Source organism: Varanus komodoensis, unplaced genomic scaffold (genome assembly GCF_004798865.1).
Source record: "Varanus komodoensis strain SLA01 unplaced genomic scaffold, ASM479886v1 scaffold10, whole genome shotgun sequence".
Taxonomy (NCBI): domain Eukaryota; kingdom Metazoa; phylum Chordata; class Lepidosauria; order Squamata; family Varanidae; genus Varanus; species Varanus komodoensis.
Window position 1 is genome coordinate 19,754,541 of NW_025335269.1, and position 25,704 is coordinate 19,780,244.

The 25,704-nt window shown below is 42.0% G+C and overlaps 1 protein-coding gene across 1 annotated transcript in view; it reads left to right on the forward strand.

Annotated features, from left to right (window-relative positions):
- Positions 1-6,534, forward strand: part of NEK11 (NIMA related kinase 11) — an 84,184-nt gene extending 77,650 nt beyond the window's left edge. Inside the window, exon 15 of the mRNA XM_044419162.1 lies at positions 6,336-6,534. Coding sequence (XP_044275097.1) covers positions 6,336-6,534 — 199 coding nt within the window. The remainder of the gene's footprint in view (positions 1-6,335) is intronic.
- The last annotated feature ends 19,170 nt before the right edge of the window (positions 6,535-25,704 follow it).

Below are 25,704 nucleotides of genomic sequence, written 5' to 3' on the forward strand. Positions count from 1 at the left end.
TAAATTGAAGAAAGTAGGGAAAAGCACTAGGCCACTCAGGTATGACCTAAATCATATCCCTGATGAATCTACAGTAGAGGTGACAAATAGATTTAAGGAATTAGATCTGATAGACAGAGTGCCTGAAGAACTATGGACGGAGGTTAGCAACATTGTACAAGAGGTAGCAACTAAAACCATCCCAAAGAAAAATAAATGCAAGAAAGCAAAATGGCTGTCTGACGAAGCTTTACAAATAGCTGAGGAAAGAAGCAAAAGGCAAGGGAGAAAGAGAAAGATATACCCAATTGAATGCAGAATCCCAGAGAATAGCTAGAAGAGATCAGAATGCCTTCTTAAATGAACAGTGCAAAGAAATAGAAGAAAACAATACAATAGGGAGGACCAGAGATCTCTTCAAGAAAATTGGAGATATGAAGGGAATGTTTCATGCAAAGATGGGCATGATAAAGGACCAAAATGGCAGGGACCTAACAGAGGCAGAAGAGATTAAGAAGAGATGGCAAGATTACACAGAGGAACTATACAAGAAAGAACTTAATGTCCCTGATAACCACGATGGGGTGGTCACTGACCTTGAGCCAGACATCCTGGAATGTGAAGTCAAATGGGTCTTAGGAAGTCTGAGCAACAACAATGCTAGTGGAGGTGACAGTATTCCAGCTGAGCTATTCAAAATCTTAAAAGACGATGCAGTAAAAGTGCTACACTCAATATGCCATCAAATTTGGAAAACTCAGCAGTGGCCACAGGATTGGAAAAGGTCAGTTTACATTCTGATCCCAAAGAAGGGCAATGCCAAAGAATGTTCAAACTACCGCACCATTGCACTCATTTCACATGCTAGCAAAGTTATGCTCAAAATCCTACAAGCTAGGCTCCAGCAGTATGTGGACCAAGAACTACCAGAAGTACAGGCAGGGTTTTGAAGAGGGAGAGGAACTAGAGATCAAATTGCCAACATATGTTGGATCATGGAGAAAGCTAGGGAGTTCCAGAAACACATCTGCTTCATTGACTATGCTAAAGCCTTTGATTGTGTGGATCACAACAAATTGTGGCAAGGTATTAAAGAGATGGGAGTACCAGACCATCTTATTTGTCTCTTGAGAAACCTATATGTGGATCAAGAAGCAACAATGAGAACTGGACACGGAACCACTGATTGGTTCAAAATTGAGAAAGGAGTTCGGCAAGGCTGTATACTGTCGCCCCGTCTATTTAATTTATATGCAGAGCACATCATGAGAAAGGCGGGGCTAGATGAATCACAAGTTGGAATTAAGATTGCTGGGAGAAATATCAACAACCTCAGATACGCAGATAATACCACTCTCATGGCAGAAAGTGAAGAGGAACTAAAGAGCCTCTTGATGCAGGTGAAGGAGGAGAGTGCAAAAGTTGGCTTAAAACTCAACATTGAGAAAACTAAGATCATGGCATCCGGTCCTCTCACTTCCTGGCAAATAGATAGGGAAGAAATGGAGGTAGTGACAGATTTTATTTTCCTGGGCTCCAAGATCACCGCAGATGGGGACTGCAGCCAAGAAATTAAGAGACTCTTGCTCTTGAGGAAGAAAGCTATGGCAAATCTAGACAGCATACTAAAAAGCAGAGACAACACCCTGCCAACAAAAGTGCGTATAGTCAAGGCTAGGGTTTTCCCAGTTGCAATGTATGGCTGTGAAAGCTGGACCATAAGGAAGGCTGAGCACCAAAGGATTGAGGCTTTTGAATTGTGGTGCTGGAGGAGACTCCTGTGAGTCCCTTGGACTGCAAGGCACTCAAACCAGTCAGTCCCAGAGGAGATCAACCCTGACTGCTCTTTAGAAGGCCAGATACTGAAGATGAAACTCAAATATTTTGGCCACCTAATGAGAAGGAAGGACTCCCTGGAGAAGAGCCTAATGCTGGGAACAATAGATGGCAAAAGAAGGGGATGGCAGAGGATGAGGTGGCTAGATGGAGTCACTGAAGCAGTCAGCATGAGCTTAAGTGGACTCCGGGGGATGGTGGAGGACAGGAAGGCCTGGAGGAATGTGTTTCATGGGGTCGCGATGGGTCGGACATGACTTTGTGACTAACAACAACAACATTTAATTTGGTAATATTCCTCTTTGCTTGTTTGAATTTCATTGCCATGAATATTTTTTCTTGTTTGTTTTTATTTCACTGTGCAATACTGAATTTTCCAAATCAGTAATAATGTTAAGCTTGAAGCAATCTATAGCATAGCAGAGGGTGCTGACATTCTCTGGGCAACAGGTTTTGCCTGGGAGGTTTCCAGTGCCAGCACATCAGTTCCTTGCTGACTCATGTACTATCACACTTAATTACATGGCCTGAATAGCAACAAAACTGCTATAGGCATGCATCTGATAAGAGGAGAATGCTACAGAGAACTTGACTAAGAGAGTAATCCTATGCCCCCTAGACATTGTCTAGGGACCCTTGGGTGCAAGGGAGTTGGGATGCAGGAGCCATAGGATGCTAGGTGGTAGACAGAGCTACAACCTTGGAAGGAGGAATTCCCTATGCTTACCACCCCCCAGCACGTCTGACCTTCATTGTGAGGAAGACAAAGTAGAAAGATAGATGGGGAAGTGACAGTGGGTGGGGAAAGAAGAGGAGAGGTGGATCCAAAGACCACTCATTTGCCATCCGAGCTCTTGGCAAGTTGAGTGCATTAGATATGCTTAGCGCTCCATCCCTCCGTCCATCCAAACTGTGAATTTGAAGGACAATTTCAAGGATATGATGAAAAGCTTGTTTAAGATGAGAATTTGGCAACATCTGTTGGGTGATGTCATATTTCTACTTTGGACATATACTCAGCCAAAAGCACTTTCACATAACAAATTGATGAAATTACAACCTTGGTAGTAATGGCAAAATGGTTGTGGTACCATTGAAAAGATTAGCTATGTTACACTTGATCTTAGCAAAAAGACCAAGAAGATTACACCCTGATGCACCCAGGGGGACGGGTGGCTGGCTGAACCAGCAAGTTGAGGTGTTTAAAAAAAAACAAAACTTCAGCAACTTCAAATATGGGGTATACTAATCCTAGAAATGGGTTATGGGAATTCTGCTAGCTGTCCCCCATGGAACACCCATTCTTTTCCTATAGACAAAAACAAACATACAAAAGCATAGGAGCACATGTTCATACTGCTTTTGCCCTATATTGGCTGCTGTGTGTGAATGAATAACACTTGCAAAACAAAAAAGTTTTCTAGAACAGTCACAAGCCCGAGCCAAAAGTTTCTGGGTGAATTCTATAAGATTTATTCTATAGACCTAATGGATCAGTGCAGAAGTTCTACCTTCCATCTCTATTCAAATACCTTCTATACTTTCAGCACCGGGAGGTTTATTCTATTACACAAATGACAAATTGGTCACTTATTAATTATCTTAACCTTTGCACTTCAGGTATATGTGAAACATATTCTAAGGTAAAAATCCTGGATCTGTATACTGAACTGGGATCCTGATACAACTCACTAATTTTAATGCAAAAAATTTGATGAACTTGAATGAAGTTTTGAATTGCATTAAGCTCTAGTAATCTCTGATAATACAATAGCTCCTTAAAGTTTAAGTAAGACCACTTGGGGATTTTAATCCATTTCCTATTTGATATGGACCTCAGCTAAGAATGATGTCACTACAGTTTACTTATGTCTGAAACCTATTGCACCACAGAGACCATGAACTAAAATTCCAATTTGATAAAGCTTATGACACCTTTTTAATAAAGTACTGAAGCCTTCTCCATTTGATGCCATCCAGATATTTTAGGCTACAACTCACAATATTCCTGACTATGTTTTTATTCACTAGGACTGATAATGGTTAGTTGGAAAACTGATGTAGTGTATTTCCCTTCACAGAACCTAGAAATGAAAGCCCAAATCAAGGGCTCTACCTGGGGCAAATGCAGGCTGCACCAGCTGCAATCAAGATACGTCATCAAAATAGTTGGCCTAAGCACATGTTTAAAGTACAGTTCTAGTAATGTTGTCAGTCATTGGTGCATCTAAGGTTTCCACAAGATCAAAATCCCCAAATTGCATGTTATATTCATCCCAGTATTCTTTCGGTAGCAAATTGGTTATTTGAATGTAAAATGTGGGAGAGGGATAATGTTATAGAAAGGGGGCTACATATACTATCTAAATATTGTCATGCTGCTCTTCTTCACACAATTGAATGCTGAGTGAGCATTCCAGTGCAAACTTTGCATAAGATTAAAACAACAACAAAGCGAAATCTTCTAAAATTACAGGGGAATACAGTGGCAAATAGCCTGCTTTGTTTCTTGCTGAATTTCTTTAAAACCAGTATGTTATAGCTAGATTTCATAGTGGAATGCGGTGCACAACTAAAGAACTTGGCTTATGCATGATAAATGAATAACATCTGTGAGATCCTAAAGTATATATTAACATGCTATCCATAAATTTGTTTGATTATATTTCCTGTACCCCAAGTTATGTTTAACACTTGCACAGACTTTGTGAATGTCGTTATTTTTGCAACAGCAGAGGATACACTGGATAATGTTCTCTCTGATGGTACAGATGAAAGGTTACTGTTGCTTTCTATCAAACACATAAGCACACTTTCATCCTCACCTTATTATTCTGATGCTTCGTATTGTCCTCCACTGTGATATATAATTGGTTCACTGGCTACAGCAAATCTTTTTATCCTTGGTAGCAAATTAAAGTATATTTTTTCAAAGGGTATTTTTCAGGAATGGGGGCTGGGAGGGCTTCCTTCAAATGCAGAAAAACTGTAGGTAAATGTTGTGGAATGAGTAAAGAACACTGCAGAAAATGGCCCACCTCCATGTATCCCCCTCTTCTGCTTCATGAATGGTTCATAGGCATTCATGCAGATAAGAAAAATGCTCAGGTATTTTAAAATCAAATAATGTGTACTTGCTATAAGTCCTCGTGGCATTCACATTCCAAATGCTGCTTGGGTAGTGGCTGGGTACAGACAGAAATGTTTGTACAATTGTACTTCACACCCAGTCAACATTTGTACAAGTTCCCACCAAAGCGCCCATTGAAAATGGAAGTAAATTCAGCCCCACAATACAGACCTTTTTCTGGTATTGTTGAACAAAATTATCCTACATTACACAAATCCAATGCTAACCTCAGTATTTATGTGTACATATTAGCAATCAGATGTGTAAAAGGATGCTTGACAAAAGCATGGTAGTAGTAATAAGACACATTTTTTTTATCAGACTGAACCTATCAAAGCTTTTGACAACAAATAATACTTTATCCTTACAAATCCTTTTCTAATCTGCACTGACCTAGAGTTCATTTGGTGATCCAAAGCCATCAGGTCAGTGAAGGCTAATTTACATTGTGGTACTTGCTAGATGCAATTTCTGTGATCACTGCCTGCTGTTGAGGAGTGCCATTTTCTGCTTTCTGTATAGCCTGATCCTGCCTAATTTTGGAAGCTAAGCAGGGTGGGTTTGGCTGAAATCTGGATGGGTGACTTAAATGTTGTGAATCACCCAGAGAGCTTTGGATATGGGTACTATAGAAATGTAATAATAAATAATTTTATGTGTCTGGAGCCATCACCATCTTATTTTAATCAAAATGTCCAGTATAGAATTGCTCAGTGATACAATGATGAAGAAAAGACCCAAAGATATTCTGAATAAAGTAAGATGGCAGTGCCTCCAGGTAGCGGGTGTTGGTCTTAGGCAGCCATAGTGGAAGTCCTGGGATGCTTGGGCCTCATCACTTCCCTGAAGCTGGCACCTGCCCCGCCCTGCCCCTTAGGTGTATTTTTGCCTTGTATCCACAAAACTGATTGATGTGTGCAGCAGTGTTACAAGGTCCTCAGCCAGAACATTTTAAACTAGTATTAGATTGCATATTTCATTAATGAGGCATATATATGCTAGATTTTAAAGGGGGAGATTCTGTTATCAGAAGACAAATCTCATTTTTCCTATTTTTGTGAACTAGGATGATTTACGAAGTGTGACTGTTTTCTCCACTTATTCCAAGAAAGTTAATGTGTTTTTATAAAATCCAGAGGTTGTAAATATGCATGCTTGAGCTGGGATTGTGATGATAAAGCATCTTGTTGAATTAGATGCCAGAATTCTGCCTATATAGTTTATATATGTCTCAAGATACATACATTAGTATTCTTTTAATATCAAAGAGAACCGTTTTATTCAAGTGCTACCTACTGGTGCCAGATATCTATTCAATTATAATAAATGATGGACCTCTATACTTATTTATAATCTAGCAATGTTGCTAATATTTGCCTCTTGTTGGCAGGTCAGCCATTCAGAAACTGGGAACAGAAGTTTTTGAAAAAGTTTATGAGTTCCTCCGGCAAGCAAGACAGGCAAATGCAAATGAAGATGAAATCAAAGAATACCTGGAAAAGATAGTATCCCGGGCAAGTGACTGTTTTGAAGTAGATCAGCTGCTCTATTTTGAAGAACAGCTACAGGCTTCAGAAGATTCTGCATAATGTCATACATTTCAGAACTGATGGACTTGGATGATTTCAAATCAGTGAACTCTTCAACTGAAAGCAAGCAAGCATCAAGTCATATGGGTAGAGAAATCAGTAGCATGCAAATACTAATGGGGAGAATTGTTACGGTTTTGTTATATGATATAAAGAGCCCTGTTTTCCATTTCCAAATGATGTAATTGGGAGCTTTTTGAGTGATTTCCAACAGAAGCAGTATTAGCAGATCTCAAAAAAGGTTTCTTTGAAAATTGCAGGATTATAGTTGTCAATCATACATATGCATGCTCAATACTTTCTTAGGAGAATTTGTGATGTTTAATACCCTTTGCTTCACCCACATTTCAAAGCAACGTGAAGAAAAGCATGATAGATGAGATGGCAGAATAATAGAGGGTAAAAGAGAAAAACAGCTCCATGCTTTGACTAGTCCCATCATGCAAAGATAGGGGGCACTGAGTGGATTTAATACTTCTTGAATTGGAAATGTTAAGGCTAAATCAAATGCTCTCCTGTAAATATTTTCAGAAAGAAAAGGGGGTTGGTGGGAACAAATGATTTCTAAGAGACCTTTCTGTGATGTGCAGCTTTGGTGCTGTTTTTGTCCTCCAGAGCTTCACAAAGGTCATTCCTTTAAGATAGTTCCCCCCACTGGAGCACCTAGGAGAGCCGCTTGTTGCTTCTTCACAGTGACCAGCCATCCTGTTTTTCCAGACCTTTTCTAGTATATTGAGCTCCTCACATAACAAATCAGATCTGGCAATATGATCTCACCCGGGGGGGGGGGGGGGGAGCTAGTTTGTGCTCTTTTTCAAACTAAATTTGTGGTGGAACTATCACCAATCAGGACTTCAGAAGGCCTCACAAAACACTGCCTGATGCACTTCCCATATCTTCTCCACTGCTTTTTTTACCTGGTTTAGAATGAGGGGAGAAGCTGTGGTGATTTCTTATCCTTGTTAGTCTGTGTTGTTGGACCCAATTGTAGCGTTTCTGCATAGCACTTTTTAGTTTCCTAAAATTATGGAGAGAAGCAACAATCTCTTCTAAGGTTCCTATTCTTCACTGTGATTTCTCTGGTTGCCCAGACCCAGGATCTCCATTGTTCCATTGTTGTTATGGAAACACCAGAGAGTTCTGTGGAAAGAGTGGCCATGGAGGTGGCTGCTGAGCCATCCATTCTCTACTACTCTCAACTCCCTAGCATCACATGCCATGACCTGCTTTATTCCTATAGATCAAGTGATGTGCCTGTCTGCTTGTTTTGTTTTTTTCCAGAGGGAGAAAGGAGAACCATGGCAAAAGTGTTTATTATTTAATTTAAAAAATCCTTGCAAGTTGGAGTAGCCAGGAAGTGTTGAAGAGATGCAGGTACACTTACAAGAGGAAAAAGGAAGACCCTGCCTCAAAACCTCAGCAGACCAATCAGGATAAGGCTGCTGAGGTCCCTAGGGAACAAGAACATAAAGAAGGGAATTTCACTCGGGGGAGGGGGCTGCTGGATGCATGGAGAGAACAGAAGGATGGAGCAGGGAGAATGGCAATCACGTGGCCATGGGAACCATGTGAACATCGGACTGGTAAGTTTGAGCAAAAATCTATGTGCCACGGAAACTCTGCAGGGTTGTTTGCCATGATATGGGAACTCAGCCAGCATGGAATTGAACTGCTTTGTCTCTGCAACACCACCATGAAAATTAAGTTTTTCTAAAAGGTCTCCCAAAAGAGGGAAATAAATTATTTGCAATATGAGCCATATATGGCCAAGGTCAAACTAGAGGTCATTTAACCAGTGTGGTTTTTTTTTTTTTTCCTTTTGTAAAGTAGAACTTTGCAACATTATATATTCAGTGCAGAGCAAACCATGAGCATGCCACATTGTTCCATTTTTGCAAAGAATAGGAAATCTTAAGCCCTCTAAATGTTCCTGGACTGCAAATTCCATCAGCTCAGAAAGTATGGCCTCTTCTCAAGGATGATGGGACTAGAGTGCCATATGTTCACCCCTGGGGAAATTTGCTGGATTTCTTTTGGTTTTCCTTTGCAGTCAGCATTGCTTTCCTTAGCTTTACTCTGTGCTTTGAAGCCAAGTGCTACAGCTGTATCTACTAAGTAAGCTGGTAGTAATCTAGCATCCAAGCATCACCTAGATCATTTTAAAGGATTGTTTAATACCACAGTATTATAGTCATCAATCCCTGGGGATTTAACAATATAAAGCCAAAAAGAACAGCCTGTGGGTGAAGGCTGGAGTAGTCAGGTTCCCTGGGGTAGTCAGGTTCTCCAAAATGCATTTACAGTCTGGAAATAATGTTATAGCTACCCACACATTCTTCAGGGAAACACTCTCAGGAGCACAATACTTTTATGTATCAGAGAAATAGAAAGAAATCTAACTCCAAAGACACTGCAACAGCCACATACTGATACGGTTTGCATGATCAAAATAAGCTAATTTTTTGATACAAAAAACATTTTTAACTTTTTTCAAATTTGCTGTGCATGCACTGTGTAATTTGATTAATCACCCCCCTGGGTGCAGCTTCTTGTGTTAACCAAACCTGGGCCTCACGGCATCTTCCAATGGTGAATATAATAAAGGCAGAGGAAGCAGGAGAAAACTGCAGCTGCTCACACATGGACGAAGCATCACATTTCGCTTTCTTTCTGTTCCACGTGTTCCTCTCAGTGATTTTTTTATGCTTGAAGAGATAACTAGCAAGGAAAAAGAGCAACTAAATAGTAGCTACTAAAAGAGAGCAGAACAGACAGGTGCAGCACCACTTCTGCTTGCCCTTACCTTGTTCTGGCCTTTTCTACCACCACAGTGGTAATATTTGTTTCTCTGGCTGCCCCCACAAATTCTGTGAATCTCAGGTATCTACCTGAGGTAATTTACAGGTTCACAGCAGATGTGGGGTGGATACCCTGCCTCAAATATGAGACCCCCCAGTGTTTCAAACAAATTTCAATGTTTGCTGAAGATTAATGATAGAAAAAAAACCTAAAATCTGAATAAATAGACACAGCAACACGCACTCCCCCACAAAACACTCCCAGCCCTCCATGCAGGACAGACCCATTAATATTGCATCATTGCATTCTAGCGTCTGGGTGATGCTTCAAGAATTCACTCAGACCTGAAGAACAGGTTGCATTGAGTTCTAGTGCTTCCACGGTTCCTCATGATATACACATTTCTAGTTTCCTGTGTTTAAACTTTCTGTGAACTTGCTGAATCCTCAAAAAAGCAGCTCTAACCTTGTGACCTGCAGAAGAACTGACAGGCCCTTCCAAGTGATAAACTTTATTTAGCTAAGTGATTGTGTAACTCTGTAAATAAATACTTTTATTTTACCTAGGCTCCCATGTGAAAGCAAGAAGGAAGGGAGTTTAACCCTAACAGGATGGGCTTTACAAAGAAATTAAAAAGCTGTCCCACAAGGAAAGGGGCTTTCTCCCCTCCCTCCGTGTGTGTGTGTGTGTGTGTGTGTGTGTGTGTGTGAGAGAGAGAGAGAGAGAGAGAGAGAGAGAGAGAGAGAGAGAGAGAGTCCACTACAGTGTCAACTCAGAATAAATGGCTGAAAAAGTTCTTTCTTATTAAAGAAAAAACTTTAATATGTTTCCTTGCTTTTAATTTGTTTCCATTGTTGTCCTTTCAAACATGTCTCTGAACGTAGAACAGTTTCATCAGACTCATATGGTGGTAGGCTTAATTTTTCAGTATACATCATGATACAAGTTTAATTCAAAATGTGATTGAATAAGTATTCCCAATTTTTTAGTCAATTATGCATTCCCTGTTGCATTGTGCATAGCCCTGATATGCAGAAGAGTTTCGTGGGTGAGAAATATCCCATTTTTAAGCTTTTGGCTAAATTGGTTTTGTTGGTTGGTTGGTTTCTTTCAATGAAAACAATAGATAGAAAATGCTGGAGTGTTTGTCACAATAAACAAAAAATATTCACCCATAGGGCTTTTATACCACGCAAAAAGGTGATGCTGTTAGGTGCCTGAAGATAACATCTAAATGATGCCTCCATGTTGGTAATAATACAATTGATTGATGGGTTGATGGACTTCAATAATTGCCCTGGGTACCAGTCAGGTCACAGATAGAACACACAGACCACACTTGTCAGGGAACTTTGCCATTTTCAAGTTGAAAGGGGAAGGAAGGATGGACGGACAGACCAGAATGGGCCATGATTCTGTTGTTAGTTGTGAAGTCATGTCCAACCCATCACGATCCCATGGACAACATTCCTCCAGACCTTCCTGTCCTCCACCATCACCCAGAGTCCACTTAAGTTCATGCTGACTGCTTCAGTGACTCCATCTAGCCACCTCATCCTCTGCCGTCCCCTTCTTCTTTTGCCATCTATTGTTCCCAGCATTAGGCTCTTCTCCAGGGAGTCCTTCCTTCTCATTAGGTGGCCAAAGTAATTGAGTTTCATCTTCAGTATCTGGCCTTCTAAAGAGCAGTCAGGGTTGATCTCCTCTGGGACTGACTGGTTTGATCACCTTGCAGTCCAGTGGACTCACAGGAGTCTTCTCCAGCACCACAATTCAAAGGCCTCAAATCTTTGGCACTCAGCCTTCCTTATGGTCCAACATTCACAGCCATAAATTGCAACTGGGAAAACCCTAGCCTTGACTATATGCACTTTTGTTGGCAGGATGAAGTCTCTGCTTTATAATATCCTGTCTAGATTTGCCATAGCTTTCCTCCCCAGGACCAAGCATCTTTTAATTTCTTGGCTGCAGTCCCCATCTGCAGTGATCTTGGAGCCCAGGAAAATAAAATCTGTCACTACCTCCATTTCTTCCCCATCTATTTGCCAGGAAGTGATAGGACCGGATGCCATGATCTTAGTTTTCTTAATGCTGAGTTTCAAGCCAACTTTTGCACTCTCCTCCTTCACCTGCATCAAGAGGCTCTTTAGTTCCTCTTCACTTTCTGGCATGAGAGTGGTATCATCTGCATATCTGAGGTTATTGATATTTCTCCCAGCAATCTTAATTCCAACTTGTGATTCATCTAGCCCCGCCTTTCTCATGATGTGCTCTGCATATAAATTAGGCAGGGTGACAGTATACACCTTCCAAACTCTCAATTTTGAACCAACCAGTGACTCTGTGCCCAGTTCTCACTGTTGCTTCTTGACCCGCATATAGGTTTCCCAAGAGACAAGTAAGATGCTCTGGGACTCCCATCTCTTTAAAAACTTGCCACAATTTGTTGTGATCCGTACAATCAAAAGCTTTAGCATAGTCAATGAAGCAGAGGCAGATTTTGAGTAGCTCAGCTGGAATACTGTCGCCTCCACTATCTCTTCTGCCTCTGTTAGGTCCCTGCCATTTTGGTCCTTTATCATGCCCATCTTTGCATGAAACATTCCCTTCATATCTCCAATTTTCTTGAAGAGATCTCTGGTCCTCCCTATTCTATTGTTTTCTCTTATTTGCTTGCACTGTTCAATTAAGAAGGCATTCTGATCTCTTCTAGCTATTTTCTGGAATTCTGCATTCAATTGGGTATATCTTTCTCTTTCTCCCTTGCCTTTTGCTTCTCTTCTTTCCTCAGCTATTTGTAAAGCTTCGTCAGAAAGCCATTTTGCTTTCTTGAATTTCTTTATCTTTGGGACGGTTTTAGTTGCTACCTCTTGTACAATGTTGCGAACGTCTGTCCATAGTTCTTCAGGCACTCTGTCTATCAAATCTAATTCCTTAAATCTTTTTGTCACCTCTACTGTATATTCCCCAGGAATATGATTTAGGTTATACCTGAGTGGCCTAGTGCTTTTCCCTACTTTCTTCAATTTAAGCCTAAATTTTGCAACATGATTCTGTACATATAACCTAATGAAAGTCAGAACTTTCTTTTTTGATCCAAATATACAATCTTCAATTCCATTTGTTACAGATCTGTGGTACTAATTTCAACTATATTCACCTAAAAGTTAGAGGTATTGCTCCTGATAGATGCATTTACCAGTCTTATTTGTCGTAATTGATTTTCAGTACCCATAAGAAAACTGTCACTTGTGAACTAATGAAGATTGACTGAGCAGTGTTTCCTTCATACATTCCTAACCACTAAAAGAAGAAAAAGAGATACTGTGATATTATAAGCAGAGCATCGATGTAGTCTTGCTTTTTCACTGCCTTGCCTTGCTCTTTCACCCATAAACAGGTTGATAGGGGATAGAAAGTATGCAGCAATCTCTGCTGTCCTACTAACATATTTATGGAAGTAAATGGAAATAAAGAAATTGCTCAAATCCATCTTTGCACTAGATATAGGTTCATAGATTATATGAAAGTTGTAAGTTATATTTTTAACCCTCTTCTGGAATTCTGAAAGCCACCTTTTCCAAATGGTAGCATCCTTTAGCATGATTAAGAAAAGTGCATTTAAGACAAGGAATGGCCATTGCCGGAATTCTGTTGATAGGAAACACTTTCCTCCTTGTCAATACAAGCAAATTGATTTTGACACTGTAATAGGCTCACTGGTTAAACCACCTTGAAAAAATTTATCTGGATCATGAATTCAAGCAAAGGAATCAGGTCCAATGTTCTTTAATTTAATTTAATTTACGTATGTATGTATGTATGTATGTATGTATTTATATCCTGCCTTTTTCCTACAAAGGGCTCAAGGCAGCTTACATCTCCTCCTCCATCTTATCCCCAGAACAGCAACCCTGTGAGATAGGTTGGGCTGAGAGTCTGTGACTGGCCCAAAGTCACCCAGTTGGCTTCATGGCTGAGCGGGGACTAGAACCCAGATTGTCTGAGTCCCAGTCCCATGCTCTTAACCACTACACCACACTGGCTCTTCAACTTGTATACCTATCCCAGAAGAAAGCCCACTGGGATCCACTTTAAGCATCAGTTATGGCAGAAAGGTGCAATATATATATTCCACACTTGGAGCCAAAATGATGTAATGGTTAATAGTGCAGATCTGGCAATCAGGTGACCTGGGTTCCAATCCGCACTCAACCATGGAGCTCACAGGGTGACTTTGGGCCAGTCACTGACTCTCAACCCAACCTACCTCACAGGGCTGTTGTTATGGGGATACGAATGAGAGAAGGAAGGAGATTGTGTAATTCACCTTGAGCTCCTTAGAAGGAAAAATGGTGAGATATAAATGTAATAAATAAATCATGAATGTGCACACAGATGGGCTTTCTGCATTTATTAAGTAGAATTTGTTTATAGTCATTTCTGCTTCTATTCTGGCCTGGAGTAGAAATGTTTGGGCATGGAGGCAAACTGACTGCTATTAAATTTCTGGGAAAAGAACAAAAGAGTGGCATACCTGAATGCAGAGGTAATTCTTTGACATTTCGTGCAGCATCACATATGGTTTATCTTCTCAGCACTCCAGCTGAAAAATTTCTATACCTAGACTAGACTTTCAGTATGCATCTGGCCCCACCCTCCATACCTAAGAGAGTGGCTTCTGTCTCCCTGATCAGTTCTCTTTCATCATGCACAGTGGTAGCTTTCTTTCGTTTTTACTCCCCCACATTTCTTTGTTTTTCTTCTTACACTATATTTTAAAATTTTGCATGCCCATGTTTCATTTTGAGAGAGGCCTTTTTGGACCTATGAGTCAAAGGCTTAAAAAAATCCTTTTATGCAGCAGATTTTCACCTTGGGGTGATCACAACTGTTTGGTCTATATCTGTGGTTTTGCTCAAGTGACTTTGCAGGAGAGTCTGAAATTTGGAAAAAGGACCAGTGCTTAGCCAGATGTAAGAGGGGGTTCTGTATCACAGTCTGTCATGTGAAAGCAGACTTGGGTAGAGTATCTGCAGCTCTGTGTTGTGAACTGAGTTCGCTCTCCATCAATAACAGTCTTATCAGCACTTCTTGTCAAATATTTTTATTTTACATGTAAGTCTCTGAGCATACACAAAATGAAATGCTGAATCCTCTCTGGTCTTCTTCACCCAAAGCTTTGCTTATGAACCCTCCTGCACCTGTCCTGAGAGGAGGAGCACTGTGCAACCTGGCATGCCTTTGCTCCTCCCTCTGAGTTCCCAGTTGGGTCATCCCACAACTGTGACAATGGACTATCAGCCCCACCTCTTCAGGAAGCTGGAGTTCCCCCTCCTACAGATGCCCTGTCTCAATCTCCCCACTCAAGATGTTGTTGCTCTTCCTCATTCCCTCAGGCGGGTTAACTGGGCCCCACAGCTGCCCTTGAACTAATCTCTCCCATAGCAGGGACAGGTGGGTACTCAGGGCCTTGGACTATAGCTAGAACTGGGTCTGTTTCAACAACCATCTCATAATCGGGGTCTGAGTATGAGCCCTGCTGGGATAGGCCAATTCCCCTGCACACATCTCACTCTCAGAATCTGAGTTCTTATTCCAGCCAAAATGATCAGCCTCTGGTGCATGTCCCTGAAGTTTGCTAGAATGTGCATGCACAACACTCTGAATCCTGCTCTGCTTGCAAATGCTTAAGTTAAACAACTATTCCAAGGAAGCCCCATGAGTCTCCCATGTACTTCCATCTAAAAGAAAGCCAAGCTCAGTAAATTTGCCCTAGTACATTTTATTTCTTGGGGAATGAGGGAGCATCTATCAAGGCTTGCCTCTTTTCCTATATTTCTGGTAAGTCTATGCATTGTGGGGCATTGAATGGATCTTGAAGGGAAGCCAAAGGAGGACGGCCTGCTTTCCTTTTTGAGACCTGCCTGGTGTGGATGAGTGATTTCTTGGGTGTGGCTGTCATATATGCTCTATCTCTGTGGATACATACTGAAGTGTCTGATGGGTGCATCAGAATCAAGTCAAATCCAGCTCTCTGGTGTTCCCTATGCAGTCATACCTATACATTCAATCTCCGTTACCCTGGTGATGCCCCCTGCCTTTCCAAGGACAGAAGCAGAGCAGAGTAGCAGTTCCATTGTGCTTCAGCACGGGTGATGGGATTCTCCTGCTTGCTTGATGACAGCAGGCTGCAGGACAGGCTGTCTGGGTCACACCACTCAGCCCTCCAGGGGAAGGGACTGGTTAGGGGCTGCCACTGATGCCCGCTTCACACCACCAAGCGCCCCCTGACTGAGGCAACCTTCTCCCTCTGCCTAATGGCAGGCCTGGCTGCAGCTGCTTTGCCTTGTTGCATGTGTTGCCCTTGCCTATGTGCATAGCACCCACCCTTGCTACGTTTACAGGTGTTGGTCCTAACAGCTGGTCATTGTCCTGCCCATTCCTGCTGTTTCTGCCCTATAGGCAAAACCTATGGGAGCATGGAAGCCAGAGAAAGTACTCCACCATGGACCCCTATGACTATGTCTTAAAGGATATTGTCTATGTCTTAAAAGATCCTATCAGAAGCCATCGAAGCAGGCCATACTGTGGGATAAGAGAAGGAAAGTCAGTCCATTCCATCAGCCCTATGGCTAGACTTAACTTTCCCCTCCTCTTCCCTCCTAATTCCTTTTCCTCATTACATCTGTCTTCTTCAATCATGGATGGACTCTGAGTTATTTTGCTAATTATATGTAAATTACCAAGAGAGCTTTTTGGCTGAGCAGCAAGATGGAATAAATAAATAAGACAGCCAAGAGATGGGAAAGCTCTTGCCTGCTGTGATTTGGTGTGCCACAGAGGCTACTGTTCAAGGCACAGGGCAAATTTTAATTTTATTTCTCTTGTGAAAAGAAAAGAAAAAAGAAAATGTAATGCCTGACACCACTGATAGCTAGACTAAGTATGACATCAAGGCTGAGTACCTGGAAGGTGGAATTTTTCACTGAGGTTCATTTACTTCAATTCTATGGGAATTTAATTCCTCCACAAAGCTCCAGGGTCTCCTTTCCTTGCTCTCATAGTATTTATTGTTTCCATTTCCTGACCCCCTCCACCTCCAAATATGAACTTGGTAAGTCAATCATCGGCCATGCTGCAGAGTGAAGACTTGTCTTAAGCCCCAGTGAGTGATAAACTGAATTAATTCTTGTTCTCTTGCTACACACTCCACACTAATATTCCCCCTTTCCAAAAAAAAAAAAAAATGAGGGAGAGACTCACAAGCAGGTGTTGAGCCTTTTCTGTGGGCAGCTGCAGTGATTGTCTCTGTAGCCCTGAGGCAGTCTTCATTACCTCAGAGAGATTACTTTTTCCAGCCTCACAGCGACCTTCATAGCAGCTGAGAGCTTAATTTGCTAACTTGCGCCATATGCTCAATTGTCTGCACATGGTCTGCAGCATCTCCAGCCAGGTGCTCCTCCTGGGATCTTGGGTGATAACTTCCAGCATCCCCAGCCTGCTGGGAGTTGTAATCCAATGACTATGAGGAGTACCAGTTTGAGGGAGGATGGATATTCTGTTGAAGGAGAAATTATTGTTTTTCTTCTCCCTTATGAGTAAGTTCCCCCACCTCCACTCTGCAGGGTATTACATATCCTTAATGACATTTATCTACAATGGTCAAGGTTTGCTAGAATAATATACAAAAAAGTGATTTTTGTATGTGGACTGGGAGCTGTAATAGCATATCAAAGGATGCAATCACAATCCTGCGTGTGATTCAAGTGCATCCATACAGCAGGAAGGTCACAAAAGATGAAAAGGTAGCTGCACCTGGACAGCACAGGTAGGGTGGACAGGTGCATGTATCTGTCTGGTACATTTTACCCTATTTTTCAACCCCCAATTTTTTCCAAGGTGGCAAACAATTCATTTAAGAAACAAAACCAAAAGCCTTTCCAAACATAATTCAAAGTGCTGGTAGTTACTTTTCAAGGTGTGCTTGGTTTGGGACCGGGGAACTTGAACAAGCACATGCCTTCACATGAGTCTGGCTTTATTCATCATCCAGGACCCTCAGTCAGAACTGAGCCATATGGCAATTAGGGAGAGCTCTTCGCATGGATTTAGTTAACTCTCTTCCACCAGCATTTTGCAGACTGCAGCTGTCTTTTGTCCTTCACTGACAGAACAGATTTTTTTCATTTCCTATATTCAGGCTTGTGAGCACGTCTGCAAATTATACTTGCACAAATTCACACTTACACAATGTACAAACACTCCCCAAATACATTCATGTTCATGCTTTAGTCTTTTTGTGTGTGGGAGAGTGCACTTTTTAAAAATTCAAGTGTTTTTTCCACAACTATATTTGAACAAAATTCGGAAAAGTGAAAAAAGAGGCCCAAAATTCTTCAGGAAAAGCCATTCTGCTATTAGCCCAACTTCCTGGTGAGTACTCCCTGGCTTTGCAGAGCACTTGCCAGGAATTAAGCCTCATGCAACCGCTGCACAAGCAGCACCCTTTTCTGCACACATGACACGGAAGAGAGTTGCCGGTCCATGCAACCAGACTTCTGTGAGTACTCAGGAACTTCCCCTTGGCTCGGTTCACTTTATAAGACAGAGCTGAGCATGACAAGAAGTCCTTGACCTGAAGTGGGACAGTTTCTACAGCCCTTCATCACAGGTCTGCCTACAATGCACCTCATAAGAAAACATCTGGGTGCCTTTGCTCGATCTGCTGTCCAGGGGCTGAGTCATGATGGGCAGCTTCAAGGCCTCTGGGCTCCCCCTTCCAAATAAGTCAAAGAAGAGATGCCTTCAGAGAAAAAACTGTTCTTTGTCAAAAAGGACACATGGCCAGAATTAGCCACACCATTTGGCACAGTGAGGCAGCTGCCTCACGTGGAAGATGCCAGAGGGGTGAGAAATAGTGGTGAGGAGTCGGGGGGGGGGGGGGCTAATCCAGCCTACCTCCTCAGGTGCACGGGGAATGCTGGTCCCCACATGGGATTCAACTACCAGTCCTGTTGACTTCCGTACACTGAATGGAAGTGTAAGGTCAGCAAAAGGTCTGGGACTGGCCCTTTGTGAGCATGTCCACTGCAGGGAAATTTGGTGGAACTGGATGTAAGTAGATTGTGGTGTTTCTTTGGTTTGCTAATATGGGTTCAGCCTTCACACCTTTGGTTGCTGCCCCATTAGGGCTTTTCTTCTATTACAATCAGAATCCATAAAGGATTGTATTCCCATCGAGGTAAAACTGCCCATTCTTTCTCTTGTTCCTTTTCTCAGGCAAAGTGCAGTACTTCTGAATGAGCTTTGTGCTTGCAGTGGTGACAGAGGTGAATCCCGAGATGTTAATTAATGGGAAGATGATGGCTCTCATTAGCCGGTAGGATACCCTCAGCAACAATGGGTTCTGAAACTAAGCAAGCATCCCTCTCCAAGTTGCAAATTAAAATGCAAATCACCTTTCCCAGCTTGTCTTAAAGCGACTTTGTTATTCGCTGTATTTGCTGAGAGAAAAAGAAAATGCTTCCAGAGAGGGATATAGGTCTCTTGACTCTCTAATGACACCTTAATGAGTGCATAAACACTGTATCATTATTGAATTTTAATTGACTTCTTTGTGCTCATGTGCAATAAAAGAGCTAGAAAACAATGTATAATGAGCTGTTGTACTTGGCATGATAAAGGGGTGGGGGGAATGTGCCTAAGAGACACTCATCTGTCCAAAAAAGAAAAAAGACTGCAAATAGTATGGGATATGTAAGTTGGAAAGTAAGCTCAATGTGTTCTAAATATAATAGCTCTTTCTGCTGTGAAACCATTGTCATAGCCATGGGATATAGGAAACATTTGTTGAACGACCACCTGCAAAGATGAGGAGCAGGTCATAGGATGGAGATGTGTTATAATGCAAGTTCTCCTGTTGATGCTTACTAGAAAGTAAATTCTGCTGTGTTCAGCAGGGCTTACTCCCTGATAAGGATGGATGAATCTGTCAAAGTCTATTTCTCTCCGTTTCTAATTCTTCCACTCCAAGGTTTGTTCCATCCTGTTTCCACATAATTTTGCAAATATTCCTTAAAAAAAAAAGAAGAAAAGTATGCTTAGGGTGCAATGCTGTGACTGCCAGGACACCCTAGAAGGAATTGGAGTCCCAGCTCTGACCTTGGCAATGTGTTCCGACCTTGGCAAGGTCAGAGCTTGGGACTTGGACTTCAGGGCACCTGCCTTCCACCCTTGCAGCCAGCCTTGAGAGAACTATGCCAGCTCTGAGGTCGCAAGTTAAAGTTTGGAGCTGCAGTTCTGTCAGTGTCCCAGGTGTGGGGAAAGGAGGAGCCAAGTTCCACCAGCATAAGGGAGATTTTGGCAGCATGCAGCTCTCCTTTTCACACTCAGGGGCAAAAGATGGAGCCAAATGGAAGCCTTTTGCATGCAGGAGAGGTATGGAGGAGCCCTTAGATGGCATGCTCCTCCTGGACTCCACTGGTCTTCCTCTGAGGTCCATGTGATATGGGGCAGCCACACTGGATGGTGCTGCCAGAATTTTCTTTAACACTGTGCAATAAAAATATTAAGCAAATAAATGAATGCATAATTTTCATGCCCATTTCTGTTAATGCACATATTTTTGTACACAATTGTGCCTACATACACCTTTTTACAAATGGTTTTCCCTCATGCAATGTACTTCTTTTACATTATTTTCACAAATATGTGTATTGTTGTATGCTTTGTTGTCTGTTTTATTTAAATTGGGGAACTGCATAGCAAAATTTGGAGAAATGCAAATAACGAATGATAAAGACGTTTTGGTTCATAAATTATTTCAGGGAAAGGTTGCTGAAAATGGCCAGGATACACATTAAAATGTGTGCACTTAATACTACGACCTTATTTTCTGAAGTTTTATTTTATTTATTCTATTTATATGCCTCCATTTATCCTTTCAAAGGAACTCAAGGAATTTAAAAGTGTCTAACTTTAGATGAATCATCAAACAGCTTTGTGACCTTGTAAAGAATAACATGTTTAGTATGGCCCAGTAATTCATGGACTAAAGGCACAATTTTAGATATTTTTCAGCAGAAGAAAATTCCCCAAAGTCCCAGCTAGCATGGCTGGCTAGGCAATACTGGAAGTTCTGGGACTTTTTTCTGCTGAAACATGCATAGGTTCTGTCCTCAGTCATCAGTTTGAAACTGCTGTTGGGTTATTTTCACAGACAACTTATAGTGTGAACATGCAGCTCCATCTACAATTGTGATTTTGTGGCCATTGCTATTAAGTGTTCCTTTCTTTGCAGAGCTTCACTAGTTGAAGCTGGAGATGGATAGAGTGACTTATGCATTGCCAAAAAAAGAGGAAATGAAGCACCTAAAAAGAGGACACAAAGGATTTACATATACCACTATCAGTGCACATTTAGAATCATAACTGCAATTTAAATAGGACTACTATTTTATGATGGGGAACAGCAGGATCAGGTGATCCATAGGCCTGCTCAGTCCAGGAGCCAGCTCTGTGATGCCACAGCTCTCCCTTCTGATGGCTCACTATGTTTAAACTGGACTGGATAACCCATCGAATAGAAGATGCTTTCAAGTAAAGGGCTATATGCTATAAAATAGGGTGCTTGGCCACCCTAGTAATGGAAGCCCAGGCATCCAGTGATCTTTCAGTTCCTGCCAGTGTCTCTCCTCTCCATGACAGCCAATGTAGTGCAGTGATTGGCATGCTGAACTGGGATCTGGGAAATCTAGGTGCTAATTTGCACTCAGTGCACAGGGTGATTTTGGGCCAGTTACTGACCTTCAGCCCAACCTACCTCACAGGGCTATTGTGAGGATAAGCTTGAGAGGAGGAGGAGGAGAATCATGTAAGTCACCACTGCTTTCTTGAGGACAGAAAATTATTGGCCTGTTTGAGTTTGACATGTCATGCAGAGGCCAGAATAAACAAAAGTGTTTGCAGTAAAGCACCCCAAGACTCTTTGTTGTTTTGTCTGCTATAGTCTAACCATGCCTGCCCTCTCGTGACAGTTTAATCAACCAATGGGACCTAAAAAGGCCTTAACTTTGGCTGGATCATGACCTTGTAAATTCCACACTTACCACAGATTCCAGATCAATCAGTGGCCTGTGATTTCCACTGAGGGTGAGCACAAGTGTGTATTTGCTCACTAGCTGTTGACCACATTGTCATAAGCACAGCCACATCACCAAATAATGTTTGTTCCTCCACACTGTGCAGACTATTGGGATCACTGGAGCTCCATTTAATAAAATCAAGGCTTTCGTGAAATAAAATCAAAGCTGGCTTGCTTCTCTCTCAGCTTTGACAGAATGATTGCCTCACAGGAAACTCCTTGTGCTTCCAGTACTTGACCCCGTATTGTGTGCTCCCTCCCTGTATTTGGAATTGAAGATGGTCCCCAGTTTTCCATTCTGAAGTGCTGGCTCATTTGAATTTAAATAGGACTTCACCTGTGGCTGGCTAGCCAGCCCTGCCATGAGAAAGGATGCAATTAAAGTTAAGCAACCCACACCCTCAAAGTGGGTGTAGGCCCTGCACGTACAGCCAAAGCAAAAGGACCAAATCTGTCGCTGCTACCTGATAACAGGAAAAGGAAAGCAGTGTCATTAGGACATCTCCCACGCAGCCCGTCCTGCCAAAGGTTTTGATCAAGGCAGTACCAAGGGAAGAACCTGGGTAATGCTACAGCGATTTTCTCATCCGCTGTTCCATTTATCTGGCTACACAGAATTTCCTCTCTCCCCAAAATAACAGCAGAAACATGCCCAACCTTGGAAAGCATCGAATCCATCTATTAATGCCTAGTCAAGGAGCCTGGAGGAGAAATGTCAGGTTGAACTAGGCCAGATATTAAATCACCCAAAAGGAGCCTGTCAGGGACTGGAAGGGAGCCAGGTTATTGAATTTGCTGTTGTAGGGAAGGAAGAGGGGAACACAGATTGGAAAAGAAAAATATTGAAGGAAAATCAAGGTTACTTCCATCTTCAGTAATGTCTCTTCCGGCCCACAGTCAGCATCTGAGGGTTGCCTGGAGTATATCTGACATTTTGCAGCAATGAAATGTAAGGTCCAGAAGGCAAACAGTAGATGAAGAGAGATTTTAACAAGGAAGCTCACCTACCAGCTGCAAGGTAAGTGTTTTCAGACTCCCCAGAGTAATCATTAGAAGCTTCCTCAGCGTTAGTTTGAAGTTTTGGAATGATACAAGACTTAGAAAAGTTTGTGTGTTTGTGGGAGACAGAAAAAAGGAGAACTGGTTTGCTTCTTTTATACAGCAGCTGGTATATATGGGATGCCATAACTTCAAACTGTAACTTTGCTAGCGTGTTCACAAGCATGTTTTAAAATCATTACCTTACAGATGTTTTTTGGAGTAATTAATCCATTTTCAGCACCTGTTCACAGGCAGCAATTCAAAGAGCACTGTAAAATTGGGTTATGGGGAAAGTTTAAGAATTGTCTTGCTGGGCTCTGACAAAAACTAGGTTCAAGGGGGGGAAATAGTGGATATGTGCTAAGGTGAAGCTGCAAGAGAATGTGCACATAGCTAAGACATTTGTCTGGGCTTGTCTGGACAAAGACTACCAGGAGACAATGGTGGGAGGGGGAAGTCTGGAGGGAAGTCTGACCTGAATAATGGAAAAAATACTGAGAAGGGTGTGATCAATATAATGCTTTCTTTGGACTGTGCTCAGGGCAGACCCTCCGTGCTCTGCCTATGCATGTATAGGCAGGTTTGAACCTGTGCTCAATCAAGTGTGTTGCTGGTGTGTTTTCCTCTTGGGGTCCCTGTGTTTGTTTTTCCTTAGCTCGTCACAGCTTCCAGGCCAGAGCCCAGAGAGCCTCTGGTCTTTCTCAAACCTGCAGAAGAGGAGAGCTCTGTAGCATTTTCAAAGCACTCCTACCTTGGCCTACTGTGAGGCAAAATGAGATTACATCTTGCCTCCGTATGTAGGACCAGAATGTGAGAATTGGGAAATGGGCCTGGGAAAACCAGAGCTGTATCTGCAGTTGTTGGCATTGATAGGAATCAGTGTAAGGAAAGGATTAGGTTAGAATGACATGAACTTCACAACAGTGTGGAAGATGCAAAGAACAGAGACAGTTTTGCCTGTATGCTTATAACCTCGACCCTTAAGATAAGTGAAATGTTTGCCTTAGTGGCAAGAGTTTATATTTGTAAAACATTTATAAAAACAAAGTAGAGTGAATAACTTGGGAAATTGTGTGCTCAGTAATGATTTTCTGCTATGGTTTGTGGCATGTATAAAATTCTGGCAGACTGCCAAATGGGTTCAGTGGCTTGTGACTCACTCTCTTGTACACTGTCACACACATGCATTTCCATAGTGCCGTTTTAATAAAGCCATTGCTTTTTATTTAACTTTCAGCATATATATTTGTTTATCTAGGCTCTTTTACCATACAGCCTTTAAAGAGATTGGCAGTATCTCAAGATTGCCAGATTGTAAACTGATCAAGCCCACACACTGATTATTATTTTTTTTTATTATTATTATTATTATTATAACATTTCTATGCCGCCCCTTGCCGAAACCTCGGGGCGGCTTACAACATGATAAAATACATTGAAATACAATAGTACATAATAAATTACCATTAAATATAACAATACAAAAAATACATTGATTTACAAATACAAAATTAAAATTATCAGTATAAAATAAAAATATAGGAGGAGAAAGAGAAGGAAGAAGAAGTAGTCCAGGCCAGATCATATGTTTTAACAATTGAAATGATGTTTAAATAAAAAGGTCTTTTCATTGTTGTAGATTACCAACAATGCTACATCTCAAGGCCAAGAGGTAATTGAACTGTCCCTTCCATTCTGCGCCTCTCATTGCAATGGCAGTGCAAGGCTTTCCAGAAGTAGCAGCCTGGGAAATTTGGTAGCAGGCCCTTGGAAATCAGGGTTCCCCTGGCCTTAGCTTCTCTGTTTATCATTGGCCTAAGATCTGGCTCAGCCACATTTTTACCAGAGCTCCATACATACATGCAGGCCCTCCAATATAATGCCTGCCCTATACATCCATTTGGTGGCCCTGTGAAAGTGCTTGTGTGGATAAAAGCCTGGAGAAATAGATATGCATTTTGCTGAGCAAGAAGCAAATCAATGTCTGTATACTGGAATAATGAGAGCTTGCTGTCACTTGAAGCTGTACAGAAGGATGCTTGGAGTTCCTCCAGCAGCAGAGCAGACAAGCAATCATTGGGGAGTGGAGGTGTTTGAGTCCCCCTCCTTCAAAGTGAACATTCCCCATCAAAAGAGAATGATCCGGGAAGGTGGCCCTTGAAGCCCCATAACTACACCATCATCACTTCTTTCCATGTCTGAAACAATCCTTCTGTTTCTGTTCAAAGAAGCAGCTGAAGCATGAATCCTTACAGTCCCTGCATCGGCACAACAGACTCCAGGTGGGATGGCCATTTCTGCAATGCCAAAAAAAGGACAAAGGGGGATGAAGGTTTGCCTTAAATGTGCACATACTATTTCATAGGTATAGATGCAAATTTTGACATTCTTGCCACGATAGAAGCAAACTGCATTTTGCTATTCTATTTTGCATAGTGGGAAGATGGTGGACAGATTGTCTGCAGTGTGCTTGCTCATTCTCCTGATCTGTGTGGTACGTGTTGATGTGTGACTTCATGGCCCCACTTGCACTTCCTTCAAGCTGTCTTTATCTTGAAACGAGACTTGACTGGGCAGCCCTTCAAAGAGAGGACTGTCCTCTGTCAAGCGGGACATGCAGCCATCCTACGTATTCTGGAGCAGTGCTGGTGCAGCCTGTACGATATTGCACCAGTGCAATTGCACATCCTGGTAACTGTGTCCTAGCTGCAACCGGAAGTGGCTCATGGAATTCTGCTGCCTGAAATGAATAAAAAGATGGCAACCCTCCCATTCCATTTCCAAATCCACCTGGACTGGCCAATGAATTGGTCTTGGACGGCAATGATGAAATGGCATCCTCCACCGCCCTTGAAGAGAGCACAATGACTCCTACAATGTCTTATTGCCCCCACCCAGAATTTGCACGCTGAAGCAGTTGCTTCACTCTGCCTAATGGTAAGGCCAGCTCTGGGTGCAACTGTGCAAGATGTGGAAAATCCATAGCCTCTCTCTTCTCCATGAAGCAACAGCACCAGCACCAGCAGCTCCCCTGCTTGGGTCTCTGAGATCTGAAATGTTATTTGAGTTTAATCCCACTCCTTTTCTGTTGTGCAGTACTTCTGTTTATCTCATCTCCATCTGCTCCTCCATGAAATAGTCTCATCATAAATATTAGGTGCGGCACGATGCCAATACTAAAGAAT